Here is a 25,089-nt window from a genome sequence, read left to right as displayed (position 1 = left end):
AACTTTCACTTTGTCTTGCTTTAATTCAAGAGAATTTGTAGCATAAGCATACAGAAATAAATTATTTTTTGTTACTTATCTATGCAAGTAACTTGAGTTTAAAATATGTTTGAGAATAGAACAAAGATCTCTGAACTTTCTATAAAAAAAAACAAGGCAAAGAGCTCACAATGGTTCAGTGTATAAATAGTGGTGTAGCCCATAGCTTATACTCTACTGATGACACCATATGGAGCTGGGAGGCATTGGTCTTATACAGTTTCTTTAACTCAGTTGAAATGACAAAGCAACAGTAGTTCACAGTGTTGATGGTCAGACTTTGAGTGTTGTATTAAACAAAAATAAACCTATTGTTCTTGATAGTAAGATAAAAGTTCCATAACCAGATTTGTAAAACATATGTAAAAAGATATATATGGTGTAATATCAACATTAAAAGAATGGTAACTTACAGCTATGTTATACATCCATATAGCAGAGACATCTTTTAACATGGTATGTATGTAAATGCTTGCCCCAGCATATTTTTATCCAAGCCTGTATTGTAAAACATTAGAATACTTAGTATACAGTAGCCTTTACTTTGTATATAGTTTGCAGATAGATAGTACACTGCTGTGTAGCTTATGACTGGCCCCCTGCAGATGTCACGGTGGGGATAGTAACATACTGTATTTGTATAAAACACCTCTCAGTTTAAAAGTTATAGTTTGAAAAGCTGCAGCATCAAAACATGAACTGGACAGATTTTGTTCTTGGAGGACTCTTCTGGTGGGTGTGGTGTTGCCATGGTTATGCGATGGTCCCCTGTCCTGGGAGGGGTTTGTTGTCCAGGTAGGTCATGATCTCCTTCACCCAGGCATCTGAAGGCCTGGCACACAGCTGACGACCTGCCACTGTCTTCAGCCTGAACACACACACACGTGAACGAGACGGTCAGGTTCAGTCCGTTCGTGCGTAGGTGCAGTGATGTTAGTGACATATTTTTCGTTCTACTTACAGGACGGCAGGGTTGGAGCAACGCTGGCTGGTCCTGACGTAGCCGGTCACTCGTTCTTTAGGCACCGGGCTGTCATTGAAACGAAAGCAGCATTTCCTGGGGCCAGTACCACGCATACCTACAAACAAACATGTGTGAGTGAACAACTCAGCAGCTGCAACAGACTGAGAGACATCGTCTGCTTCTTTTTTTTTTGTTCCCTTTTTAATTTCCTGTTGGTCTGCATGAGACTAAATCTGATGGCTTTTTTTTTTTTTAGTTGAAGATACTGTGTTGCTGCTCAGTTGTTCCATTGTGACATGGAAAAACTCTGACGTATGTTACAGCTGTTTAGATTATGTAAAGACTGCTTCAATTAAAGAATTAAGATGTTAAATAATATAAAGTGAACATTTTAATAATATTTTAGAGTGGCTCCTCTCTTTAAAGATACGATTGGAGCAAATCAAGTGCATGTAGCACTGAAGCTGGATCAGTAGCAAGACATTTGTTCATCTTATCTTAGTTGTTCTGGCTAATGCTTTAGCAAACAGTTGCCTATTTACATATTTGTTAGACACAGAGCAACATTAGCATTCATATGGACACATATTTATAGCCATATGATGAGTGTAATTCCAACATTCACACTTGTTTTAGTTGTGTTTTAGTCTACGATTCTCAACAACAGCTGGTGAGAGCAGCCTGCTGCTCAGGAGAATGACTTGAAACTGTAAAGCAGCAGTGTGTAAAAGCAAATGATGAGCTAGAACAGGCTTAAAAGCAGAAACCTCTTTCACATTACACAGTCATCTGATGCATGTGTATGTGAAATATTGATTGGTGCAGCTTAACGCCCTCTAACTGGTAGTTAACTTCTTACACACATCAATTCCACAAAATATAAATCAGCCTTAATCATATCCATTATATCAAATGTACGACTGTAATCATAAATGTTTTAAAATAAGATGACATTCATAAACCTCTCTCACACACTGAGTGTATCATCATCAGCTCCTTCTTACCTTCAGTGACAGTGATGACAGCCAGCACCAGCACAACAACAGACAGAGCGAGACGAGGAGCAGCCATCCTGAGATGTGTGTATGTGTATGTGTTCCCTTCACAGAAGTAGCAATAGGTGAACGTCTCAGTCGAGCTGTATCAACCTGTTCTCTCAGCTGTGTGGACTTACACTCCATCTGCTCCAATATTTGTACTGTTCAAGAGTATCTGCGGGGAAACCCGGAGTTCTCGACTGTATGACGTGTAGCTATAGGGGTTTACACACATTAAAAAAAACAACCCCCACTATGAAACTCCCGCTCCCACCCATCTGTGAGGCTTCTCTAAATCTGTTGACATTCTCTTCTGTAATCAGCTTGAGAATGAGGAAGTATGTGTTTTCAAATGTAGTTTCCCTCTCTCTCACCTCCTACACGTCATGGATACTTCCACTCGGACATCACTGACCTTTTATAGCTGTACACCAGCTTTACACAGTTCACACTATGGCTGACCACAAAAAGACTGCATGAAAAAAATAGCAAACAGAGGTAATTTAGTTTACAATAATAAATATGAGCAGATAGGTAGAATAGACTATCGTTGATTTTTGAGGGTAAATATTCAAACAATTTCATTTGGAAAGCAGCAGCAAGCAGCCTTTTTCCCCTACAAAAAATCCCATCTGTAAAATCCCATCCGTGAATTTCCTTACATCTGTGATTCCAAACAGTTTGCGAAAAGTTCAGGTGATGGTGGTATTGGTGGAATGACTCGGTGACTGGTTTTAAGTCCAAATTTTATTTCACACACAGTAGCAAAACCAGTTTGGGGATTCTCAAAAGTTTTCTTGCACAACAGGAACGGTCACATTCTCTCAGGCGTGGAGATTTTGTCTTGAGAGTTTGGACTCAAGTGTTTCTGTGTTTTCTAACTCGGGGATCAGGAATCCTTCATGCGGTCTCAAGACACAGGTCAGAGGTCACAAGATGATTAAAGAATTCATTCATTCGTGTGCTTGTGTGTTCAGTGTATCTTAGTTTGAGTTATTAGAAATGTATCTGAGCTGATTTTTAACTGCATTCTCCTTTGCCCAATCTGAACATATTTAGAGGAATATTCTGACCTTTTCTTATGTTTCTCTTTGATAATGAGTTGTTATCTCATGCCTTCCAGTGAGCTCGCCTCCCCTTCCTGATGGAGTGGAAGACACCTGTGACTGCTACTCTCTTGCTATAAGATATGCTGTAGAGATTGTTGTTTTGATCTTTTTTTTTCAGGTTTCTACAACAAGGGCTGCTCTCTCTTCTCTTGTATTGAACTCCTACGAAGCTTGGAGGCTTGGAGCAGATTAACAGTAAAGGAATGATCAAAATCAAAGCAGCAGAGGCCGAGATGACTTTTTGGTCTTAGAATTGATCAAACTTCAGAAAAACATGATCCTCCATTTCCAATAAGACGACCCAAACTGTAAACCACTTAAAGTTCATTAAAGGGCATAAAATAACAAGTCCAAAGTCTTGAAACTGGCATGGAATTTGTATGCAATCCCATGAGATCATGCTGAGTCAAAAGACCTCAAGAACAACTAATGTTTCTAAAGTGGTCTCAAAAATGAAACTAGTTCTCTCCCTAATGAACTCTGAGTTCAGTTCAATTGAAATGAACAACATTTAGACATTTACGTTTACATACAGGTTAATGAGAAGAGTTTAGTGCCATAGTTTGATGTTTTGCACTGCAGTAGTGACTGTCATGAAACTCTCCTTGCTCCCAGTCTGTAATGCAGATTTTCTCTCAAAAAATGTGTAGTTTACAAGCCCAGGCCCTGATGTTCTCATCAGGGTTAACTTTTCAGACATCAGAGAGCTTGTCCAGAGCCACGGCTATCATTATATAACTGTGAAAGCTGAGCATTGTTTGTAAAACTGAGTGCCTCTTAAAAATAATAAAAAATATTTTTTTCCTAATGTTTGCTTTGTTTCTGTAAAATGATGGATGTGTTCACCTCTTCAAGGCGGTAAAAATCCTTAACATCAAATGATTCTGAAAATATGTACTGTATATTTTGGCTAAACTGCTCATAAGTTACATCCTCACAGAGGCAGTAACCTGCGATGTGGATTGACAAGAAGACATTTTTTATTAATGATCATTACTTCCCCGTTCCCTTTAATTACAGGATATGTACAATGTGTTTGTATGGATTGTTAGGTTTAATTACACGGTAAGTTGTGAGCTGTAATGTAAAGCATTACCAAATTATCTTTTAAGAGTAGCAGGGAAAAGATGTATAAAACATGTACTTCTAACAAGCAGACACATGTGGCAGCAGGATTCATCTACAATAATGTCCTGTAACAGGTGAGAACTCTGGTACATCTGTCCGACTCATATCTCTCCTTTTTAATTTTGGAATGATCGAGTCATAATAATCTTCTTGTCATGTTTGAATCAGTCACATGTGAAGACACCTTGCAGCAGCATGAGAAGGCTGGAGATGATCAAGTCAGTTATCTTCAGTGTACTGTAAGTAATTTTACAATAAAGTTGTATAACAATATAATCTCAACTTCATCAGCATTCAATATGGATAAAGATAGCACAGTTGAAAGCGAAAAAAAAAAAACTGGTCAGTGAACACAGAGTTTAAATTATTTTATCAAAAATACTTAATCCAACTCCAGTTTGGAGAGGATGAGTTAACCTCTAATATTAGATGTAACCAGCTGGCTTGCCTCTGCTGGTCTCTCTGGAAATTTAGACCCCTAGTCCACGTGACTTAGCTTGGAGGCTGCTACTCTTTGTAGTATTATATATGTTTCTAAAAACTGGGTTTTAGACAAAGCAGAGGACAGTTTTCTCCTCCAGAACAAATTAAAAGTATAGAAAATTATCAGGAAGATGGGGACTCAGAAGGATTCTTTCTCCTTGCCCACATTCACTTAGATTTCAATTTCCCCTCTGGTCTTGAGGACTGCATATTTTTTTGTGGTCTGTGAAGGGTATCTGCACAATAGAGGACTAAAAGGCCAATGGTACTGGTAATATTTTAATCAGCTCAAGGAGTGATATGACACTTTTTAAGGTACCTGCAGATCCATAGCTTCGTCTTCTGTAGAAGAGATCCTGTACCCGAGCAGAGGGTATGGGTCATCTTAAATCCCTTTGGGTGGCTTACTTAGCCATAATCGTCTCAGATGATGAGTGGATGAGTGGGGAGATGCTTGGTTGGACATATCTGGTTTGTCCACCAGCAAAGACAAGAAGTTACAATTCCAAATCATCTACAGTATATGCTCCAGATTATGTCAGTGCTATGGAATAACTTAACCCTCTGTTTCCAGATATTGCAATAAATATAAGTATAAATTCAATGATGTATAAAATGTTGGACCCCTATTTAAATGACACTGAACAGAGAGAGCACAGAGATTATAGAGAGGCCTCTATGGACTTATCTGGACAGACATTCTTCATGTCCTCCTCTGACATTACACACTCATTTGACCCTATCATGTTATAATATATAATAATATTGATTATCACTGCTTTAAAAACTTGAGGTGCTTTTTGGTGACACATAGTGGTATTAAAGAATCAGATGCAAATACACCACAACTGGTTTAACCCCTGAACCCCCTCCTCAACCCTAACCAGTTTTCTTCAGCTATACTGGGATAAATTTGCAGATTAAACAAAGCCCTTTGACATATTTTCAGTCTAATGATTTTGTGTTTGTCATATATGACTAATATTACTTTAGTTTCAGTGTAAAGGGGGTTTTTTGTTCTTGGCTCAGTCCCATATGTTAATTTTCTGCTAGACATCTCCCCCTATTCATCAAAAGCAGAAGGACTCCATGAACGCCTCTTTCACTTCTTCATATGTTGTCCTTTAAGAGAGACAAACAAGCATTTTTAACTTGAACTCAGTGTTGTATACAAATACCAGCCTCACAGGAGACCCCCAAACCCGGTGACATTCTTACATATTGTAAACATGGATGTTTTTCATGTTGGAAAAAAAAGGAAATAATCTAATATACATCACACTCAATAATGTCTTTTCACTTGAGTGGCACTTGAGGTAAACCAGCGTTTCCACTGACCACAGTAACTTATGCTAATGTTAATGTCACTAGAGAGAGCTAAAATAATGACACAAAGACAGTGATAGCGAGGGAAAACTCCTTTGTTTTTTAAAAAAGCAGAAGAAAATAAGCAGTTTGTTGAAGAAGCTTAGAAAGAGGAAAGCTATTGATCCCCTAGCCACATTACAGAGACCAAGCTAGACGAGCCCATCAAGAAACACCCCTCATCCAAAGACAAAAATCAACTGAAAAAAAAAAAGAAATGAACAGAGACAAATCATAGAAAATCAAAGCATCACTTCTACTGAGACTACAAGCATGAAGCATTATTACAATACATGCAGCTACAAAAGCTTAGCACTCAACTCAGACCTGCTGTGACCGACCAGCTGTGGATTCATTCTGTCCTGAACCTGATGGACACGAGGGGGAGCAGAAATTTTACAGAATACCAACAATATTTCAGTAGATCCAGCAGCGTGTCAGCAACAGGTCCCATTTGTTAGCTTACCTTAGAGATTAGACACCAAAATAATGCATGAGTCCTGTCTGATTATTAGGTGAAATGCATTGTAAACATTCCAGTGAAGTAAAAGTGACCTGTTATTGTAAAGATGTGTGAGAACTTCTTATCCTTCTTAGTCTCTATGATCTTTAACCCTGATTATCAATCAACAGAATTTTTCCTGAATAGTTTGCATTCAGCACTGGAGATACACAGATTATTTTGGTGTCTGTATTCTCATCACATAATAACAAATCACATGACCATCAGGACAATCTTTCTTTCTTTTTTGATAATGGTTCGAGAAAAAGCTCAGGCTTAGGGTGTGATACTACCCGACTCCAGCTCGACTCCTTCGCGTGAAACTGTGTGGTGTGTGTTCATGGTGATTACATCAGAGAGTCACTGTGGTAAGTGTGGGTCTGTGACAGAGGCTGTCCCCCTGTGAAAAATGACCCCACAGGTCATCTGAGTAGGCAGCTTCATTACGACCCATAGTTAACTTGACATGGGAGGTTGCTGTTTATTTCTCATTTGAAACTGATGTCCCATAACTGTAACTGCTGTTTTATATTGTAGTCATGACAATGAAGGTCTTTTAGCCCTCCTCTAATCTTTTCCTAAACCTGACCAAGTAGTTTTGAACCTAAACCTATCACACAACGTTCCATAAGTTTGACTATGTGTTTATTACAGTAACGACAATGGTATGCCTGCTGCTGTAGGGGCGCTGCTTCAGGAGACACTCCTATAGGTCCTATGGAGTCGTTCAGGGTGGAGGACTTGCTGCTGTGATGGTTTAGAAATGACTCAGACACCATCACTGCTTAATTGCGGTTGCTTGATTGTCATTAGCAACACTGTCCTGACGCAGAGTGAGCTCTGTGAACACTGTGATGACTGCCATAAAACCACCACACGTAGCCCTCATCCAGGACTGTTCTAATATTCACCACAGCCCTTAATGGCTACATGTTAGAGCTCAGACATTTCAGTCACTTTGGTGTACAGATATATTTGCGGGGGGTGGAGGTGGGGTGGGGTCTCCTCAGCAGCTGCTAATGTGGAAAATAATGACATCAGGTCGGTCAGAAAAACTGTTACTGTAATACAGCTTCAAACCACCAGTGGCAACGCTGCAGCTTCACTACAGTCAGTGAGAAAAGAAGAAATCCTGTGCAGACTTTGATTTAAAATCAACATTTTGATTAATGCAGCCTTAATGGAAGAATCTCATTGATGTTTATCTACTTTATACTAAGAAATTACTAACAAGATTGCCTACCATCTGGTGAATTCTGGTTTGGTCCTGTTGTTAATTTAATGTGTGCCCAACTGAGTGAATTCAGGGACAGAGTCTTACCACATAGACTCACCATGAACACCCACACAAACCTAACTTTGGCCTTTATACCATCACCTCTGGCCTTTAAATACAACCAGTCAGCTTCCTTGTCATCATTTTCTTCAGTCTTTTTGTGATTTAAAAAAAAAAAAGGCAAAAGTACAAACACAGAAAAGTTAGCAAAACAAAACAGACTCCAAATTCTAAAATTAATTACCTCCACATTCCAACTTTTTAAAATAACACAAAAGTGTAGTTTTATCATGAATGTGTAGCACTGCACGATGCTTGCTCTCCAAGCAAGGATCTCCATACTTATTAATGAATTGTTCGGCAGTATTCAGGTGTCGTGTAACAGAACAGGACAGTTGAAAATGTTATCAAATCAATTTTTACATTTCCTACCACTGTACTTTGCCCCGACCTATTACTTATTTACCCCAAGAGAGAATTCTCAGGGAAACTGTGGCACCCTCCTGTGACTCACTGTTGACCTATAGTGTATTTACATGACTATTTACCAAGTAAACAACATATTATAGGATTTGATCTTTGAAGTTCACCATAATCCGAGGAGTGGTGATTCTAAAAGGAGTCTGACTCAGACTCAACATAAAAATAAAAAAAAATATGGTGAGGCTTGAATTAGATAAAACCCTAATAATAAGAAGAATATATTAGTCATAATGATCATAGTAATGTGAGTCATAAAGAGAAACAGAGAGCCAGGTGACCTGTGTATGCAAAAATGACAGTTGAACATACATAACAAAACAACCAGTATGTTTCCTGTATTCACTCACACATACTGTACACACACACTCACACAGGGGCACAGTCATATGACTCATACTGTCCTCTCCATACTATGAAATACTGGTTAGCACATTTGTGTTACACTGAAAAATATAACACGTGAGCTGCCCAAACTTACACACACATCTACATTGAAACCAACAGTCGGAAAGCTCCTCTCTGTCAAGAAACAGGTCACAGACTGTTGTAAACACTGTTCGCCATGCAGACCATGGAAATCAAACTGGTTCTGAAACTATCACACAACATGATTTTGATAGTTGTCGTATGTTGGCTGATGACAACATTGACATCAACATGATTCATGTGTTCCCTGTACAGTCTACCACTGAGTTTCCTAACATGTAGCATGTGTAGTGTTGAGTGACAGGGTGGCAACCTTTACTAAAACCAACTCATCTTTCAATACTAGAACAAACTTAGTCGTACAAACCAAAAGCTGAATTCATAGGTAATAAAACAGACACTTAGTCATTTCAGTTCACTCAGAGGTTTTGCTGCAACAATCTTATTTGGTCTGATATGACCAGTAGTTTCTGGTGGCTTCTGCAAACCTTCAGTGACGAACTTTCATTTCCTTCCCTGACAGTGAGAGTAATTATACACATGCTTATGACATATAGCTCGCTATCGATCGATTTCTTTTCAGACTGTGATCCTTCCTCTGAACTCTTGAGCATCAGAAACTTTTCGTAGACGTGTTCTAGGACTCCATCCTAGTTGTTAAGATTGCTCCTTTCTTCAGCTCTGGAAAATCAATCATTGCTAGTTGACGTATACTGTGAAATACAGAGAGACTTATCTGGTGCAGATTGGCTCACTGTGTAAACTTGTTTGTCAGGAGCTTGTTTATAACTAAAAACTCCCACAACCCCAGTTTTTCTTTGTTCTAAATCTAAATCTGGCTAAATCGTCATCTCACTAAAGGTTACTGATCATTTAGGTTCAGGCCTGCTTTCACATTCTTATCTTCTAAATGACCTATCACTCAACATAGCACCAGAGCCAACAGGTCCACAGGGGACACAAGGAGGATTTTTACTGTAAACAAGTCTCTAAAAGCTGCTCTTCACAAAGTCCCAGCTCCTGTTTGACACCATGGTCTGTATGGCTGTTAAATGTGAATGCTATACTACAATAGCATTATTGTGAGTTAAAATATTCCAAAGGTTATAATGTCTGAATTGGTGTGCATCATCCTGTAGAGTATGTTGTTGTCCAACCAGTAGCAGAAACAGTACATCAGTACTGTAACGTACAGACAGGTGAGAGGAGCAGATTACTAAAGGTGTGTTCAGACTGAACGTGAAGTAAAATTTCACCTTGCATTATTTGTGTGAATTTAGCTGGTGGACGATGGATAGATGGATGGAATTTGTCTTTGCTACCAATAACCAACAGCTGTAGCTGGGCAGCAACATACATCATGCTGTTCCTGTTTCGTTCACACAGATCTGTCTTCTTCTCTTTCTGTCTGTTTGTTGAGTTGGAGTCATAAAGACTCGGGGTAAATATAAACCTTTCACTTAAGTTGAAACATTTATAACTTGGACAGATGCGTCTTGCCTCATTTTGCAGAGCCCATAGTGAAATGACATTCGCTCCTCTTTGCAGGCCATTAATATGCAATGGCACTGTCTCTAAAGTTTCAGTCTGAACACATCTTAAGTTGTGTTGGATTGGTATTACACTTCTTCATGTATTTGTGCACTTGTTCTGCTGGGAGTCTGTATATATATATACTTGGCATATTGTACAGGGTGTGTACAGCCTGCAGGTCTTCACAACGTTTCTGTATTATGAGGTTTTTCAGTTGCCGTCACAACATGGCTGTCAACATAGTGATCCGCCGGGCAAACACCAAAAACTGGGCTGCATGCTAAATGTTAGCTAGTGCACAAATCAGATGTGCTTACAACACAGTGATAACTAACCAGATGGCTACAGTGGTTTGTCATCTAACAAGCTGACAGTAGCTTCTCTCCTACAGACAGCCACCAGAGGGTATGTTACATCACCCGCACGCCCTCTGTATATGATGTGTGTGTTTCTGCTTTGAGTAAATCCTCAGTATGTTTCTGTGCACGCCTTCATATGTGTTAAGATTCATCAGCAGGGTGGAGTCTCACATGCACAAATGCTATACTGGCATACAAGTTAGTGTGTGTTTCAGGGTAAAATGCTTCTCGTCTCATCAGGCATCCAGACTCAAGCAAGCAAGTGTATCGAGCCACTATATTAATGTTGTAAACTGGTACCGTTTCCATCATGCATCAGCAAAGCCTCAGTTCCAACTATTACACCAAAAAATGTCCTTTACTTTTCAAAATTTTCACCACTAGTGGCTGAAAACATGCCATAAGCACTGCATTGCATCAAACAACTTTCTTCTTCAGTTTCATCCCTTTATACAATTCCTCTTTTTAGAAACATACAATATAGTATTAAACAGGCATTCAACTTCCTATAAAAAGTAATGTGGTGACAATAGAAACTGTATCATTTTAGAAAGACCAGTTTTGATTTTGTTTGTTTTCGTTTTTGTTCTGTTTTTTTTTTTTTTTTTTTTTAAGAAAAAAAGACACTTGTTGAGGTTCCTGGGACTGATGTGGAGTAGTAAGGTGAATGACTGACAGCAGAACTGACCAATAGCCTTTCAGAAAGGTGCAGAACACAAGGACACAGGCTGTCAGCGTAAAGGCCAGTCAGCAGATGTATATCTCACTCTCATCACTTAAATCATGTGTTTTCCTTTTTTTTTTTACACAGTCACTAAAGAATGAGGATCCAACTGTCCCTGAAGGTAGAATCATAAAAAAGCATACATACACTACAGCTAAAACAGATCCAGTAAAAGGAGAGTGTGTAAATTGGCTACATGAAACAATTCACTGTAAATAAAAGTCTCCAGAGTTCGGTTCAACAGGGTGTGTTGGAGGAGAGGAATGGAGAGGCCAGGCAATATTCATCACAATGTTGATCACTTGTGTGTATGTGTGTGTGTGTGTGTGTGTGTGTGTGAATATCTTTCTAGCTTTCTAAACTGAATTCCTCTGATTATCTCTCCCCTCAAGAGTCATTCTCATCTACCTGCTTTATATCCATTCATCCTCTTAACGCTCCTCCATTAATTAATTTGTCCATTTTACTGTCCCTTCAGTCCTCACACAGACCTGCATGCTGCTTCTCTTAAGCAGTTTCATATCTGTAAACTTAAACTTAATCTCTTCTCCTCCTCCTGGTTGTCTTTCGTTCCTCCATGGCAGTATTTTAAAGCTCAGGTGGTCAATCTAAGGCTCCTCCTCCCCAGTGGAAACAGCCAATCGCATGGCCACAGACAGGTGGTCAGTGAGGCCTGCCAACTGGGTGACAAAGCTGAACTCCTCGATTTCCTGTAGGGGACAGAGATAAAGACCATTATCATCAAATCATCACATCTCACATTGTGCTCTGTACAACTTTAAAGCTGTAAGCCATGTGGGGCAGATAAGCAAAACACAACACTGGCACATTTTCACTGAAAACATCTTAGTGTGTTGGCAAACACATGAAGACATTCACTGAAAACTGAGCAGGGTTTGGGTTTGGAAAACCAAAGCAATGAGCTTAATGCAATGAGTTGGGTGATAATTCTCTGTGAGTTTGTCAGTACCAGCACAGAATAGTATTGAAACATTCACTTAATGTCTTTTAAAAGACACAATTATGTCATTGTAGGCAGATATAACTACAGTATCTATTAATGTATTTGTTAACAACTACAGTATAACTCCCCCTGTAGGCTCCAAGAAGCATATAAAATTATGACAACATAGTAAAACATAGATACTACATGTTATACACTGATCACAGCATTAAATCACTGACAGTTGGAGTGAATAACATTGATCATTTCATTATCATCCAATGTTCTGCAGGGAAACCTTGGGTCCTTTATCCATCTGGATGTTACTTGGACACGTACTACCCACCTAAACATTGACAAAACTGTCTTGTGATATCTGAGCAGTTTTTGTGGTGTGGTGGGAGCATTGTCCTGCTGTGGGAGGCCCCTGCCATTGGGGAGTGCTGTTGCCATGGGGGGGAGTGTGCTTGGTGGGTGGTATGTGTCCAAGTAACATCCAGGTGATTGAAGGACCCTAGGTTTCCCAGCAGAACATTGGATTGTAATGAAATGATCAGTGTTCATCTGTCAGTGGTTTTAATGTTGTGGCTGATCAGTGTATGTTTTCTTTTTCTAAATGTTTCTCTTCTAGCTTTTAAATTCTTGCAGCTACTCCTTGTAGTCAGCGTTCCAGTTCATCCCAAAGGTCCTGGATGGGGCCAAGGTCAGAACTCAGACCAGTCAAAGTTTTTTCACACCAAAAAGGGGAAAACCATTTCTCTATAGGACTGGCTTTGTGCAGAAGGACACTGTCATGCTGAAACAAGAAAGGACTTTCCCCAAGCAAAATTGGAAAATAAAAAATTTCACTGTGTGCTGTAGTGTTCACCCTTCTCTTCACTGGAACTAAGGGGACTTATCCAAACCGTGATGAACAGCCCCAGAGGACAGCAGTATCTACTACTTACTGGTACCGCTCCTACCACTGTAACTACTGTTATAACAATAATATTATCACACTCCGGTAATGGAACTGTATTTGATGGTAACTGACTGCCCTCCCATATTCTCCAAAAAGCCAAAAAGGCAAATAAATAAATAGAAACAACACAATAACACAGTGTGTGTGAGGGAATATGAGGAAGCAAAATAACAATATACTGATTTGAGTGTGCAGTCAAATGTCAAGTAAAATGATGTTACAGTAACTTCATTCAGGCACAAGGTGGCATCAAGTGTCTGTTGTTTGATCACAGAGAGACAGACACACACACACACACACACACACACACACACACACACACACACACAAAGATGTTCTATGTAAATGATGTGATTTGGTTTTCCAATCCTCCCCAATCCCTCACACAGACAGACAGCCATGACAGTGTTGCCCTCATTCCTTTCCTCTCCAGTTTGTTTTGTTGTGCTTCATTGTTCCCCTCTCGAGCTTTTACATCTTCAAATCTTTTTTATCCGTTTAACAAGTCGAACATTCTTCTGTGGTGTGGGATTTCACTGGCCTCCAGTTATGTTTCTCATGACTCAGGAAAACAAGTGTTGACCAGTGTCGCAAATGAATCATGGCAGAATGAAGCAGATCACCTGCCTCCTGAGAGGGAGACGGCACACAGTTCAAACACAGTCCCTGGATCTAAATGTCTGTGAATGGAAACAAAAATCTCATCCTACAAGCTTGTTGCTGTGTTTATCATTCTGCACAACCTCGCTTCAAATTCCCAGTCTACACTGCCTCTTACTGATTGTGATGATTTTACATTTATTCTGTCCACAAATCAAAGCCCCTCAGCACACAGGTTTGACAGCTGCTGCTGCACAGAACTTTATGTTAGATGAGTAGAAATAATTCACAATCTATTTTGCGGTCTACATGTCTCTGCATGTCAGCATATGTAGAGTAGGCCTGCTGCAACATTTGTCATTCACCTCCGTGGGTCACAATACGATCATGAGGTGATTAACAAGAGAAGAAAGAAGAAAAAATCTATAAATTTTTTAAAATCTAATTTTCTCAAATATTTCTTTTTGTGAATTACTGAATGACTTCATATGCTCATTGTTTGGTCTTTTTGTCTTTGACCTGGATGAGCTTCATCCTTTGAAACTTCTCTTGTAATCCTCCACTGAACCGTACCAGTTTCCAGTCCTGCTGCAGGCCCTCGTCGCTGTAGAGGATATAATCAATCCGGCGGCCGTTGCCCTTCAGTGGGATCTTCCTCCCCTTCTGACTGCTGGCGGGACACTGGCTCTTACTGGGAGGAAACACCAAGTACTCCTTCCTCCCCTCCTCATTCTCCATCACTCTGACAGACACACAGAGTAGGAGAAGATCAGTAGACTGACTTTGGACAGACAGATACACAGACAGTCACACAGGAGGACAGAGGGTGTATCCCTGGATGTATTATGCCACAGTCAAAGTACAATAAAACTACAGGGAAAAAGGTAACAAGGCAAAGAACAAGTAACAACAACCACAAAATCACAGAATCACAAATCATGGAGTACAGAAACCTTCTGCCATGTTTCTAGTCAGAAAGCTTCTACTGACTGTATTACTGCCTGTTTTTCCATCAGGGTGCGCTGTTACATATTAATGGTTTCCACCGTTATTGGAAGGTACTGATTCAACATGATCCCTAAACATTCAGCACCAACAGAACACAATTACTGCAGTGTCGCTTACAGTTCAGCACACCTGCAGTGGAACAGAAGCATCTTCTGACTGACTGAGTCAAATAATACAATAAATAAATGAATTAAAAATAATAACAATAAACTGAAATAATAATAAAATAACAAAAACATGTTTGAGTGTATGCATGCATGTCTTACTTTTGTAAACTTTCAGGTGAGCTGACCTCATCGTCATAAAGGCCACTGGGATCCAGCAGAGTACCTGTGGAATGACACATTAAAATTCACCACAGGGCGCACAGTCACACACATTTCTAACCATTCTGACTGACAAATCTGCTCTAATTTTGTGTCTCCCAAAATCCCCTTTGTACAATAAGAGTCATTCTTATACTTTCTTTACTTTTTCTAATACATTGCACCAGTATCACTGTCAGTTATATTCCACTATCCCTCAGTCTGGTGACTGGTTTCTTGAGTGGAGAAAAGGGGGAAAAAAAATCGAATTAACTTCAGAATATTTATCAGTTATGTAGAAGCAATCTTGGTTTCCAGTGGAAATACTGACTGGCAAACTGTTTGGATCAACCTACACAATGCCCCTTAAAATATTGATCATAAATTGTTACATTTTAAAGTGATACATAGAATTGATTCAACTCCCAGAAACTACCATTCTTATGACATTTACTTCATCCCTACTCTGCAATTTGGTGTAAATGACAACAGTAATATTTTCTTACACGTGCTCTGGGTGTGTCTGGGATATAGTATTCTGTCTTGCTGCACTCTGGTATGTTTAAAGGATGTAGTAAAAGCAAGAACTGCTGTTTTGACAGTGTGAAAGTGGTGGGTGGGGGTCTGTGTCACCAGCAGTAACACATACTTTCCTCAGCGACTGGCCAGGAGAGAGAAAATCTTCATCTTTTATTTTATTCACAGTAAAGTATCTGCTCATATGGCCACGGTTATTTTCTGTGCCTTGTTTGTTGATGTCGTGTATGCTTTACAATCCTCCCCCTCACCATGACAAACAGCATCTCACTTCACATATAGCTGCTCTTAAAGTAAAACCTTTTAGTGTGGTGAGGGAGGCGTCAGCAGACTTTATTCGAAGAGTATATATCTCTGCTTTCATGGTTCTCAGACCGCAATCAACTGGTGAAATATATAACAGCCAGAGAGATATGAGCACTCAGATCCTTTTGACAGTGAAGATGTGAGGCTGATGATTTAGTGTTTAAAATACCCCATATGGAGAGAGCTCTTGTGGAAAGTAGCCATCCGATGTGTAGCCGGCAATTTTCACAAAAGCAGGTTCAAAATCACTGAAACAAAGATGGTGAGGTGTCAGTCAGACACACTCAGCCACACAGAGTGACTGCTGCCTGTGCGCTGTGCTGCTTTATACATGAGATTCCCTCTTTCAAGTGGTGAACATGACTCCAGTTTCTCTGTCCTCATAAATCACGACATCACCAACAAGCTGCAGTGAATATGTGGGGAACAAAATAAATCTTCATTCACACCAATTTTGACCACAACTCCTAAAATACATGGAAAGCCACAGTTACAGTATTTTTTGTGCTTTTGGTTTGTGGTTGACAAGTTTAATCTGCCATCAGACAAGAACTCAGACGCATCATCAAAAGAGACATGTTGAACGGCGTGAGATTTGAGTTCAGTAAGACTTGAGTGCTTTAATTTTAAGCGCTTCAATCGTGTGACTTTACTTCTATCTCAGCGCTTTTTAACTATCCAGTGGTCCGAGGTTTGCCATAATTCCCTGTGATTTAAATGCAACACAAGCTCTGTATGTTGTCTGTGTGTATGGTCAGCAGGGTGGCGTCACTAGATGATTCCTAGAGCTCTGAGAGTTCAGCACATTTGATGAAATCTGTCGGTACCCCTTGAATAGCTGACAGCCCGGCTCTCTGTTTGTCTTTTCTGGATCGCTGTTGTATTCATTTAGGTTTAATCTTCTTTGGATAAGCTTTATGAAATTAGATAATCTTCCTTCCCTTTCTTTTATTGATTCATTGATCTATTCTTCTGTTCTTGCTTCCCTCTTTCCCTCCTGTAACAGCAACCAAATGGGATGTGTTCCCCTGGCTCACCACGAAAAATGTTCCTGTACAAATAAATAAGCCCTTCTCTAAAGGAGCCCTTTCACTCTGTCCTGCCCACACTGTCCCTAAAATACCGCTGGCCTAAATAACGCTTCATATCCAGACCAAAACCCTCCAGTCTTTACGTCACTAATGCCCATGTATCAACACGCTGTACTGGGTGTATTTTAATTCACACAGTGGGTGCATCCTGATTTAGCCAGACAGAGCCAGATTATAGTCTGCTCCCGCTCTGCATGCACTGTATAGATCACCAGATTCCCTGGGTCACTGAGGTCATATGCGTAGAGCAACATCTACACATCATAATGCAGCATAACATTGTCTCTCTGAGGATCAGTTTGTTGTGCTGTTGATGTATATTTTCAGAATGTTTTCATCAGTGAATGAATATATTAGATGTTTCTGTGCATAAGGAACTGCAGTGTGTGTCAGGCTGTGTCCCCAGAGGAACATGTGGATGTCCGCATGTGGATTTGTGTGTGTGTGTGTGTGTGTGTGTGTGTTTTTATGTTGTTACCCAGAGCCCACGGTTTGTCCTCCCCTGGCCCCAGGCGACATGGGTCCTTGTATTGAGTAAAAAGTGCATGCTGCTGCTCCAGCTTGTCCTCTGGAAAAACACAAGAGCACACACACACACACACACACACACACACACACAGTGCAATGTTACACACACAGTCAAAAATATGTCCAAATATGACAGAGGAGATTCACATTACTGACATTTCTTTGGAAGATGTGATGCAGCTCCCTCATCATTCTGCTGCTTCTTTACTGTAAAGTCTGATGTGATTTACAGAATGTGATTGTTTTGTGTCTTCCTCAATGTTGTGTTTTGTTGTGTAAGTGCAGCAGTGCATGCCCTGTGATGCAAGACAAATTTCTGAGAAATTAAATCAAATAATATAAATTGAAGTCAAACTTACTGGGAGAAATAAGTAGGTGTAGGAATAATCAGGTGATTCAGATATACATACATATATAAATACATATATACATATTTAGAGTAGGTATACAGAAAAATAATGGCTTATTATTTAATAACTGTGATATTAATCCTGAATCTCAAACAGATATTAATTGCATTTAATCGTAGGAAATGTTACCGACAAGTCATCGGTTTCTAAATTGTACTACATTAGCCACCATTAGTGGGAAATATATTAATATTTTATTAGTTTCCACTGTAAAAGCCTTAACACCATATAACTATACTGTGGCAGAACTATAGGAGGTCTTACATATACTTTTATGAATTATACATTACCGGCACACATTCAGTGCTTCATGGGAAAGAAATGTTGAAAGATAAAGCCTCCATCCGTTTGGTGTGTGAGGTGACGGTGACTGGTATAAAATTATAGAGAATATTTAGGACATATTGCTTTAGTGCTGAATACCTGAAGAGCAGTTGTCAAAGTTGAGGTCTCCCAGGATGACATCAAAAGCCACCAGGTCTTCCAGCACCTTCTCTCCTTCAGGTGGTTGGGATGAGGAGTGACGAAACTCCGCCCCCCACCGCAGCAACAGGTCCAGCTGTTCGCATCGCACAGACGCATCACCTGGTAGATGGTGCAGTGTGTGTGTGTGTGTGTGTGTGTGTGTGTGTGTAAAGAGAGGGAGAGAAGAAGCAAATTAAGATAAAGTGGTTGCTATAAAGTCACCCGAGCTTGTCTGAGTGAAACTGACCTGAAGTGAACCACAAAAGAGGGAGTAAGAGAGGGACAGTCAAAGATGGAGAGGGTGTCAGGGTTCTCCTCACAGCATAATACAGTATCACTACTGTGGCAAAATTAGCATACGCTACGTTATGACGTATAACATTTCAGGATAAAACAATACATAATACAACGCAACAGGACACAATATGATGCAACAGAGCAAAACAATCCAACATATGATCCAGTCTCATGTGAAAACAAAGGGTTCAGTCTGACATGATGTAAGTCCAGTCAAATCATTTTCATTTATACGGTCTAAAATAAAAACCAGACCACTGATAATAATTGGACTCACAGTCAGCGTCACACTTTATATAATAGGCTCAACTGGTTTATATGTTGCTGCACTCATTACACATCACTGAAATGATAAGCTGCACTACTCCATATTTTGACTGAACAATGGCTCAGATGGCTGTGTGTGACGTGAGAGGCGTCACTTTTAGGGTTAGGGTTGAGAAACCCACAGAGAATAATGACCTGACTCTGCAGCTCCTCTCAGCTCCACACAGTGTTTTAGTGTCTTTCTTTACATTGTTTTGGTTTTGTGGCCTGCAGCTGTACTGTTCCGCTTCACTCTCATTGCTCTAACAGTGAAAAGGCTCTGACAAACCAGGAAATGGTTAACTATAATTTTAGATTTAGCAGCTAAATAAGCCAGATAATTCACTCAGACATTGGTGGACACCAAAGAAGAGCTAAAAGGAGAGTGAATATTGGACTGTAAGATACACAACTCCAGATATTACTGACAGTGTGTTTTTCCTTACTTAATGACATGTATTTACTGAATTATTCAGTTTATTATGTTACTAATTTTGACATGATATAATGGTGACATGATATTATGTCAGTTTGGTGCTATTTTGCTTTGGCAGCGTCTGCCTGTGTCTGCTCCTGCCAGTAAATCAGATAAATTGGAATTGGAGAGAGAAGGGAGGAGGTGAAGAGAGGGAGGGGGTGGGTGCGAGTGTGTGAGAGAGAAATAACAGCTGAATAGTGGAGAGTGTGAGAAACAAAGAGGTGTCAAGATATTGGTGGGTGAGTAGGTGGCTTTGGTTTTGATTACTCTCAGCTCCAGCTCAAGTACATGTAAAATATAATGTGTTTTTCCCCCCTTTTTATGTTACATGTAGAGACAGATAAAGCTGGAGGCTGTGGGGGGGGTGTTTGCTTACCTGTGGATGTGTGAATACTGTGTATGTGTATGTGTGTGTGCCTGGAATAGTTAATATTTATAATGTAACTTAACAAAATCTTACTGGAATAGAGCACTGAGGTAAAAAAGTAAGATCATACAGTCCACAGTCAGTATTTCTACTAAAATTACATACTCTGTAATCCTTTTTTACATTCTTTAAAAGAAAGCCTGAAGAAAAAGAAAAAACATGTTATTTTAGTTAAAGGGATGATTTTAGGGAATTTATGAATAACCCACAATGAATTTAGTTCTTCAGTTAAATTCTCTCTTCAGTCCTTCATCCAGACTAAAACAAAATAGAGCTTTTCCAAAATGACCTCTGGAGTATGTACTGTATATCCTAAAATACCAGCTTGGTGTTTTATTATGTACATGGTAAACTGTAAACTGTATTTTTCCAAAAGGCTGAGCTAACCCTGCCCAGTGAGGGTCAGGGCCTGTGTGGCAGTAAACCTTTAGTTGCCTTTGACTTTGACTTTGATCGTTCATTTTAAATGCCAGTGTAGCCGAATACACAGCAGAGATGTTGTCATTTACAGTTATTTTACAGTTTTAAATGACTTGATGAAAACCTTTAAAATGTAAGATCAGAACAACATTGGCATGTTTACAATATAAAATGTCCACTTATTACCTCAAAATAGGTTGTGTATTGTAAAAAGGGTAGGCACTGGAAACTGTAGTTTCAGCCTGCACCTTTTTGGTTTTAAAAATACTCCTCTGTCTTATTTTCTACTATACTCAATTGCCCTTTGCTGTTTTTGTAATCATTTAGTGACAAAGGTGAAAGGCGTCAAAAACTAAAATGCACATAAATGAAATGCTAGTAGCACAAACGATGCTACTACTCACACACTTGGTAAACAAAGCTGTTACACACCTGAGAAGCTGTGTAAGAGAAGAACAGTACACAAAAATATATAAACAGTGAACACGGTGACTGCTCTTTCTCATCAAAACTACACTGAATACATAAGTCAGATTGGAGTAAATCCTACAATAGGATTAAGTTCAGTATGTAATCAGTATATGTAGTTAATCACACTGCATCATGCATCTGTCACCCCAGCATTAAAGATTTCTGTATATAACTCTTACCTCTTTGCAAAGAATCAGGTCTTTGTGCTCCTCCTCCTTTTTTTTCCCCCATTATCCCTGTCTTACCCCCACATTCCAGCCCCATCGCCCCCAAAGGCTTTGTGTTTGATGTATTTTTAGAAACAGCCCTGCCACTGCTAAATTTAGGCCTGTGAGAAGCGTAGGAGGAGCTCAGAATAGCAAGCAAGGAGGGGCGGGGGGCGGGGGTGGGGGGTGGGGGGACGTGTCTTTGGTAAAAAATGAGGGAGGCATCGACCGGAGGCTTTAAATAGGGCTGTGACGCCTTCAGCAGCTTGAACCAGTCACCATGGGAACAGCAGGAGGAGGCACGCAGAGGTTTTGATGCACCCATTTATCTAGCTATCTGGACACGGACACACACACACACACACACACACAAAGGGCTGTGTGTGTAACTAGATGGTTGTAGTTATCTGGCTGCTCTAGTGAAAAACAATCACAAAGACACACACACACACAGAGCCAACATGTTCTCCACTCTTAGTACAAAACTGCCTCAAAAAGTGAAAGGCAGTGCCATAGAAATCACATAAATACATCAATGTGTGCATGTGCATTTCCTTGTGTGTATGTGGGTGTTTGACAGACAGAAAGAGAGCGACAGAGAGAATTTGGACAGCATGTCACTGTACCTTCTATGGCGTGGAGGTGCGTACACGTGAGATATCCCACAACCCTTTGCTCCTGATGGGAGGTGCCCACGTGAACCTGCAGGGGACCAGAAACAAACATGACATAATGTCAGTCTGCCGTGATCAAACGAGCAACATCAAAGCCCACTTAACAAGAGTGTTTGTGTATGTAAAGCCTGCCAGGTAACAGTACTGCCAATTAGATCATAAAAGACAAGGTAAAACTTTATTGATCCCTGTGGGGAAACAGAGTCATTACTGCACTAATTTCATTACAGCTGTTTGGGTGTGCTACATACAGCAGAGGGGCATCCTGGGAGAAAGAACATGAAGAAAAAAAAAGTTAACATATGAAAACATACAGACACACATTGCATTCACCTACAGCTCCTAATTATTGGGTCTGTATCTCATAATTACATGAGATACAAGCATTTAACAATTACAACGTCCATCATAATTTTAATATCCTGGTATAATATATGGTAATATTACATAATAGTAAGTTACCTCATAATTAAGGTAAGCTAACATAAGAATCTTGTAAGAATTTAAAAGGTATCACATAATTATTTGATCCATTCCATCCATATTTTGCCATTATGAAATCCTATATTAATTACATTATGCTGTGACTGTAAGACAAGAATTTTGGAATTCTGAGATTCATATCCCACAATTACATCAGCTGTAACTTGTATTAATAAGATACTTATATCGTAATAATTATGTAATGGCATTATTAAAAGACAAGGTTCTTATGATAACGAGTAACGCTTTACAGCACAGAGTCACAGAGACAGGCCTTGATCTGTAATTCTTTCTTTCATTTATCAACCCTTCTGATGAATTTTGTGTTTGTTGTCTGAGTGATTCATAGGCTTTGTTGTCTATACGTGAGCTGCTCCCAGTACCTGCAACCACTCTAAGCCCAGTGGAATTAAAATGCATAAACGTTCTGTAATAACCACATGTGGCTGCAGCTGCCGCTGTTGCCACTGTTCAGCAAAAGTTACATAGTGTTGCTTTAAAATGACAGGATACCGCTTTGTAATTATGAGACCTTTTATAGAAGATCTCAAAATTCTAAGACATTTTCTCTTCTTCTTTGTCCTCTTCACCAAATACAACGTGCTTCCATAATGTTTACTGTATCACAAGTGAAGAATGATCACATATAAGATCAGGATATGCGCTCCTCTCTCTCTCTACTGATTGTGCTCTGTCAGCTGTTCTGATTGCAGCTGGAGCATTAGCATGTGTTTCACTGCAGTTGACTGATGTTGCTATCAAAAGGCTTGTTAGAAACCTGCTGTCGAATGTGAGCTGTGTTCCAACATCCAGGTACGGTGTTTGCCTCTTGTGTCTAGTTTCCAACATACAGGTGGACTATAGAATCTACTGTTAAACTTGTGATTCCATGGTTTATAATTATGCCTCCATTTTTAGAGCTCAGTGCTTTTTTTCTGCCCTGCGCTTTACAAAAGATCACCTGTCAATCAAACTAAGTATCTTGTCCTGTTGACTCCTGTTCAGAAATGTAAATGGACTTATATATATAATGCTTTTCTAGTTGTATTGACCACTCAAAGTGCTTCACACTACGTGTTACATTCACCCATTCACACAGCGCTTGCTCTATTCTACAATGCGCTCTAACACATGCATACCCATTCACACACCGATGATACACACATCGGGGGCAACATGGGGTTTGAGTATCTTGCCCAAGGATACTTCGGCACAGACTGGAGAAGCCAGGGTTCGAACCGCTGACCTTACGATTAGTGGGCGACCCGCTTTACCTCCTAAGCCACAGCCCCACTGAGTTTGGTTTATTTAAGCAATTTTATCCTTGTCCATTCCCAGAGAATGAATCTTCCTGACTTGACTTTGATGTTTCTGGTTTTTGTGAAATATCCCATCAGCTACAGTACTGATGAACTGACATTCAGTACAAACATTAATGTTATACTCAGAAATGTTTAGAGTTAGTGGTAATTATTCAATGTTAGCATGCTAACATGCTAAACCAAGATCGTGAACATTAAACCTTGTGAATATGTTAGCATGCTGATATTAGCATTTAGCTCAAATGCACAGCATTGCCTACATACAGCCTCACAGAGCTGCTACCAAGGATACTTATGACTCTTTGTTTTGTTGCTCAACAGAAGATTCTGGCCAGTAACAAGCAGGCAAACATTAAAATTATTTAAATTATTATTTGAAAGAAAAATAAATCCCAAGGAAAAAAGCATTGATCGCTGACAGAAGACAAAATGGAGCTTCTACACTAAAAACCATAGATATTTTCATTGCAAGTTTCCTCACATAACGCTCCACCCAAGCAGTCAAAGATTATTGGGTGTATGTATTTGGATTGCAGTGAGTTTATACCTTTGGGGAAAAGTAGTCTCATCAATAAAAATAAGAAAAACTGAAGGACTGCATGTTGTGTTATTTGAAATGTCCAATAGCCCAAATCAAATAAGTTAGCAAAGTCCTTTACAAGAAGCAGACCGACTCGATCAGTGCGAGCTAAACACGGAGCTGAAGATATTATTTTTTCAACACGTCCTCATACACTTTATACATTTTTCAATACTTCTTCACAACCTCAATTTCTCCATGCCCTGAGCAGCACAGTGTGAGCAAATCTGTAATAAATCCAGTATCACTCGAGATTTAATCAGACACCTTTAGCATCAGTGTTGAGAAGTCCTTCAGCAACAGAGAAACAAGACATGGAGCAAGGCAGAGGCTGGCAGCTCTTAAGTGCTGGTGGGTGGATGCAGACTGATGAGGAGGAGGAGGAGGAGGAGGAGGAATAAAGGGTTGCAGAGAAAGGGAGATGGTGATTGTGGGGTGGGTAGACTGAAGTGGGAAGACATCTGGGCGGAGGAGATCTATAACAAGGCAGAATACACCCTGTTAGAGGCCAGCTTAGTGACAGCCGTGACCACAGGTAAACTGCTCTTAATGTAGCTCCATCCTCATAATCAAGCAGGGGATTTTCAAGTTAGCAATCAATGTACGACTTAAACTGCACTACATTAGTTTTATATATACATATACATTACACTATAGATTATTACCAGCTGAAATACAATAGTACTTCAACATGCTATTTATCCAACTAATGACAACATTTGCATTTGCTATTCTAATAGCTTATAGTATGGCAAGGTTTTTGCAAGGAATGATCCTTTCAACTTTATTTATTTTTATCTTTTTATTTTTGTATTTAACAGGTGATCAGCTGGCCTTTTTGTG

The 25,089-nt window shown here is 39.7% G+C and overlaps 2 protein-coding genes across 2 annotated transcripts in view; both read right to left on the bottom strand.

Moving 5' to 3' along the window:
• LOC108901953 (monocyte chemotactic protein 1B) lies at positions 1-2,281 on the bottom strand. Its single transcript, XM_018703635.2, has 3 exons — positions 2,008-2,281; positions 1,001-1,118; positions 1-907 (listed from the first exon to the last, which is right to left on the bottom strand). Exons 1-3 carry the CDS (start codon positions 2,072-2,074, stop codon positions 793-795), a joined length of 300 nt encoding a protein of 99 aa, XP_018559151.1. The 5' UTR covers positions 2,075-2,281; the 3' UTR covers positions 1-792.
• Positions 2,282-6,163: 3,882 nt separating this feature from the next.
• Positions 6,164-25,089, bottom strand: part of smpd3 (sphingomyelin phosphodiesterase 3) — a 65,717-nt gene continuing 46,791 nt past the window's right edge. The window contains exons 5-10 of the mRNA XM_018703662.1: positions 21,814-21,889; positions 18,541-18,702; positions 17,658-17,747; positions 15,207-15,270; positions 14,506-14,674; positions 6,164-12,138 (exon numbers count right to left, since the gene is read on the bottom strand). Coding sequence (XP_018559178.1) covers positions 12,037-12,138; positions 14,506-14,674; positions 15,207-15,270; positions 17,658-17,747; positions 18,541-18,702; positions 21,814-21,889 — 663 coding nt within the window. The 3' untranslated portion in view covers positions 6,164-12,036. The remainder of the gene's footprint in view (positions 12,139-14,505; positions 14,675-15,206; positions 15,271-17,657; positions 17,748-18,540; positions 18,703-21,813; positions 21,890-25,089) is intronic.

Source organism: Lates calcarifer, linkage group LG10 (assembly GCF_001640805.2).
Source record: "Lates calcarifer isolate ASB-BC8 linkage group LG10, TLL_Latcal_v3, whole genome shotgun sequence".
NCBI classification, from domain to species: domain Eukaryota; kingdom Metazoa; phylum Chordata; class Actinopteri; family Centropomidae; genus Lates; species Lates calcarifer.
Note: the sequence above shows the minus strand (reverse complement) of the source record. Positions and strands in the feature narration are given on the sequence as shown.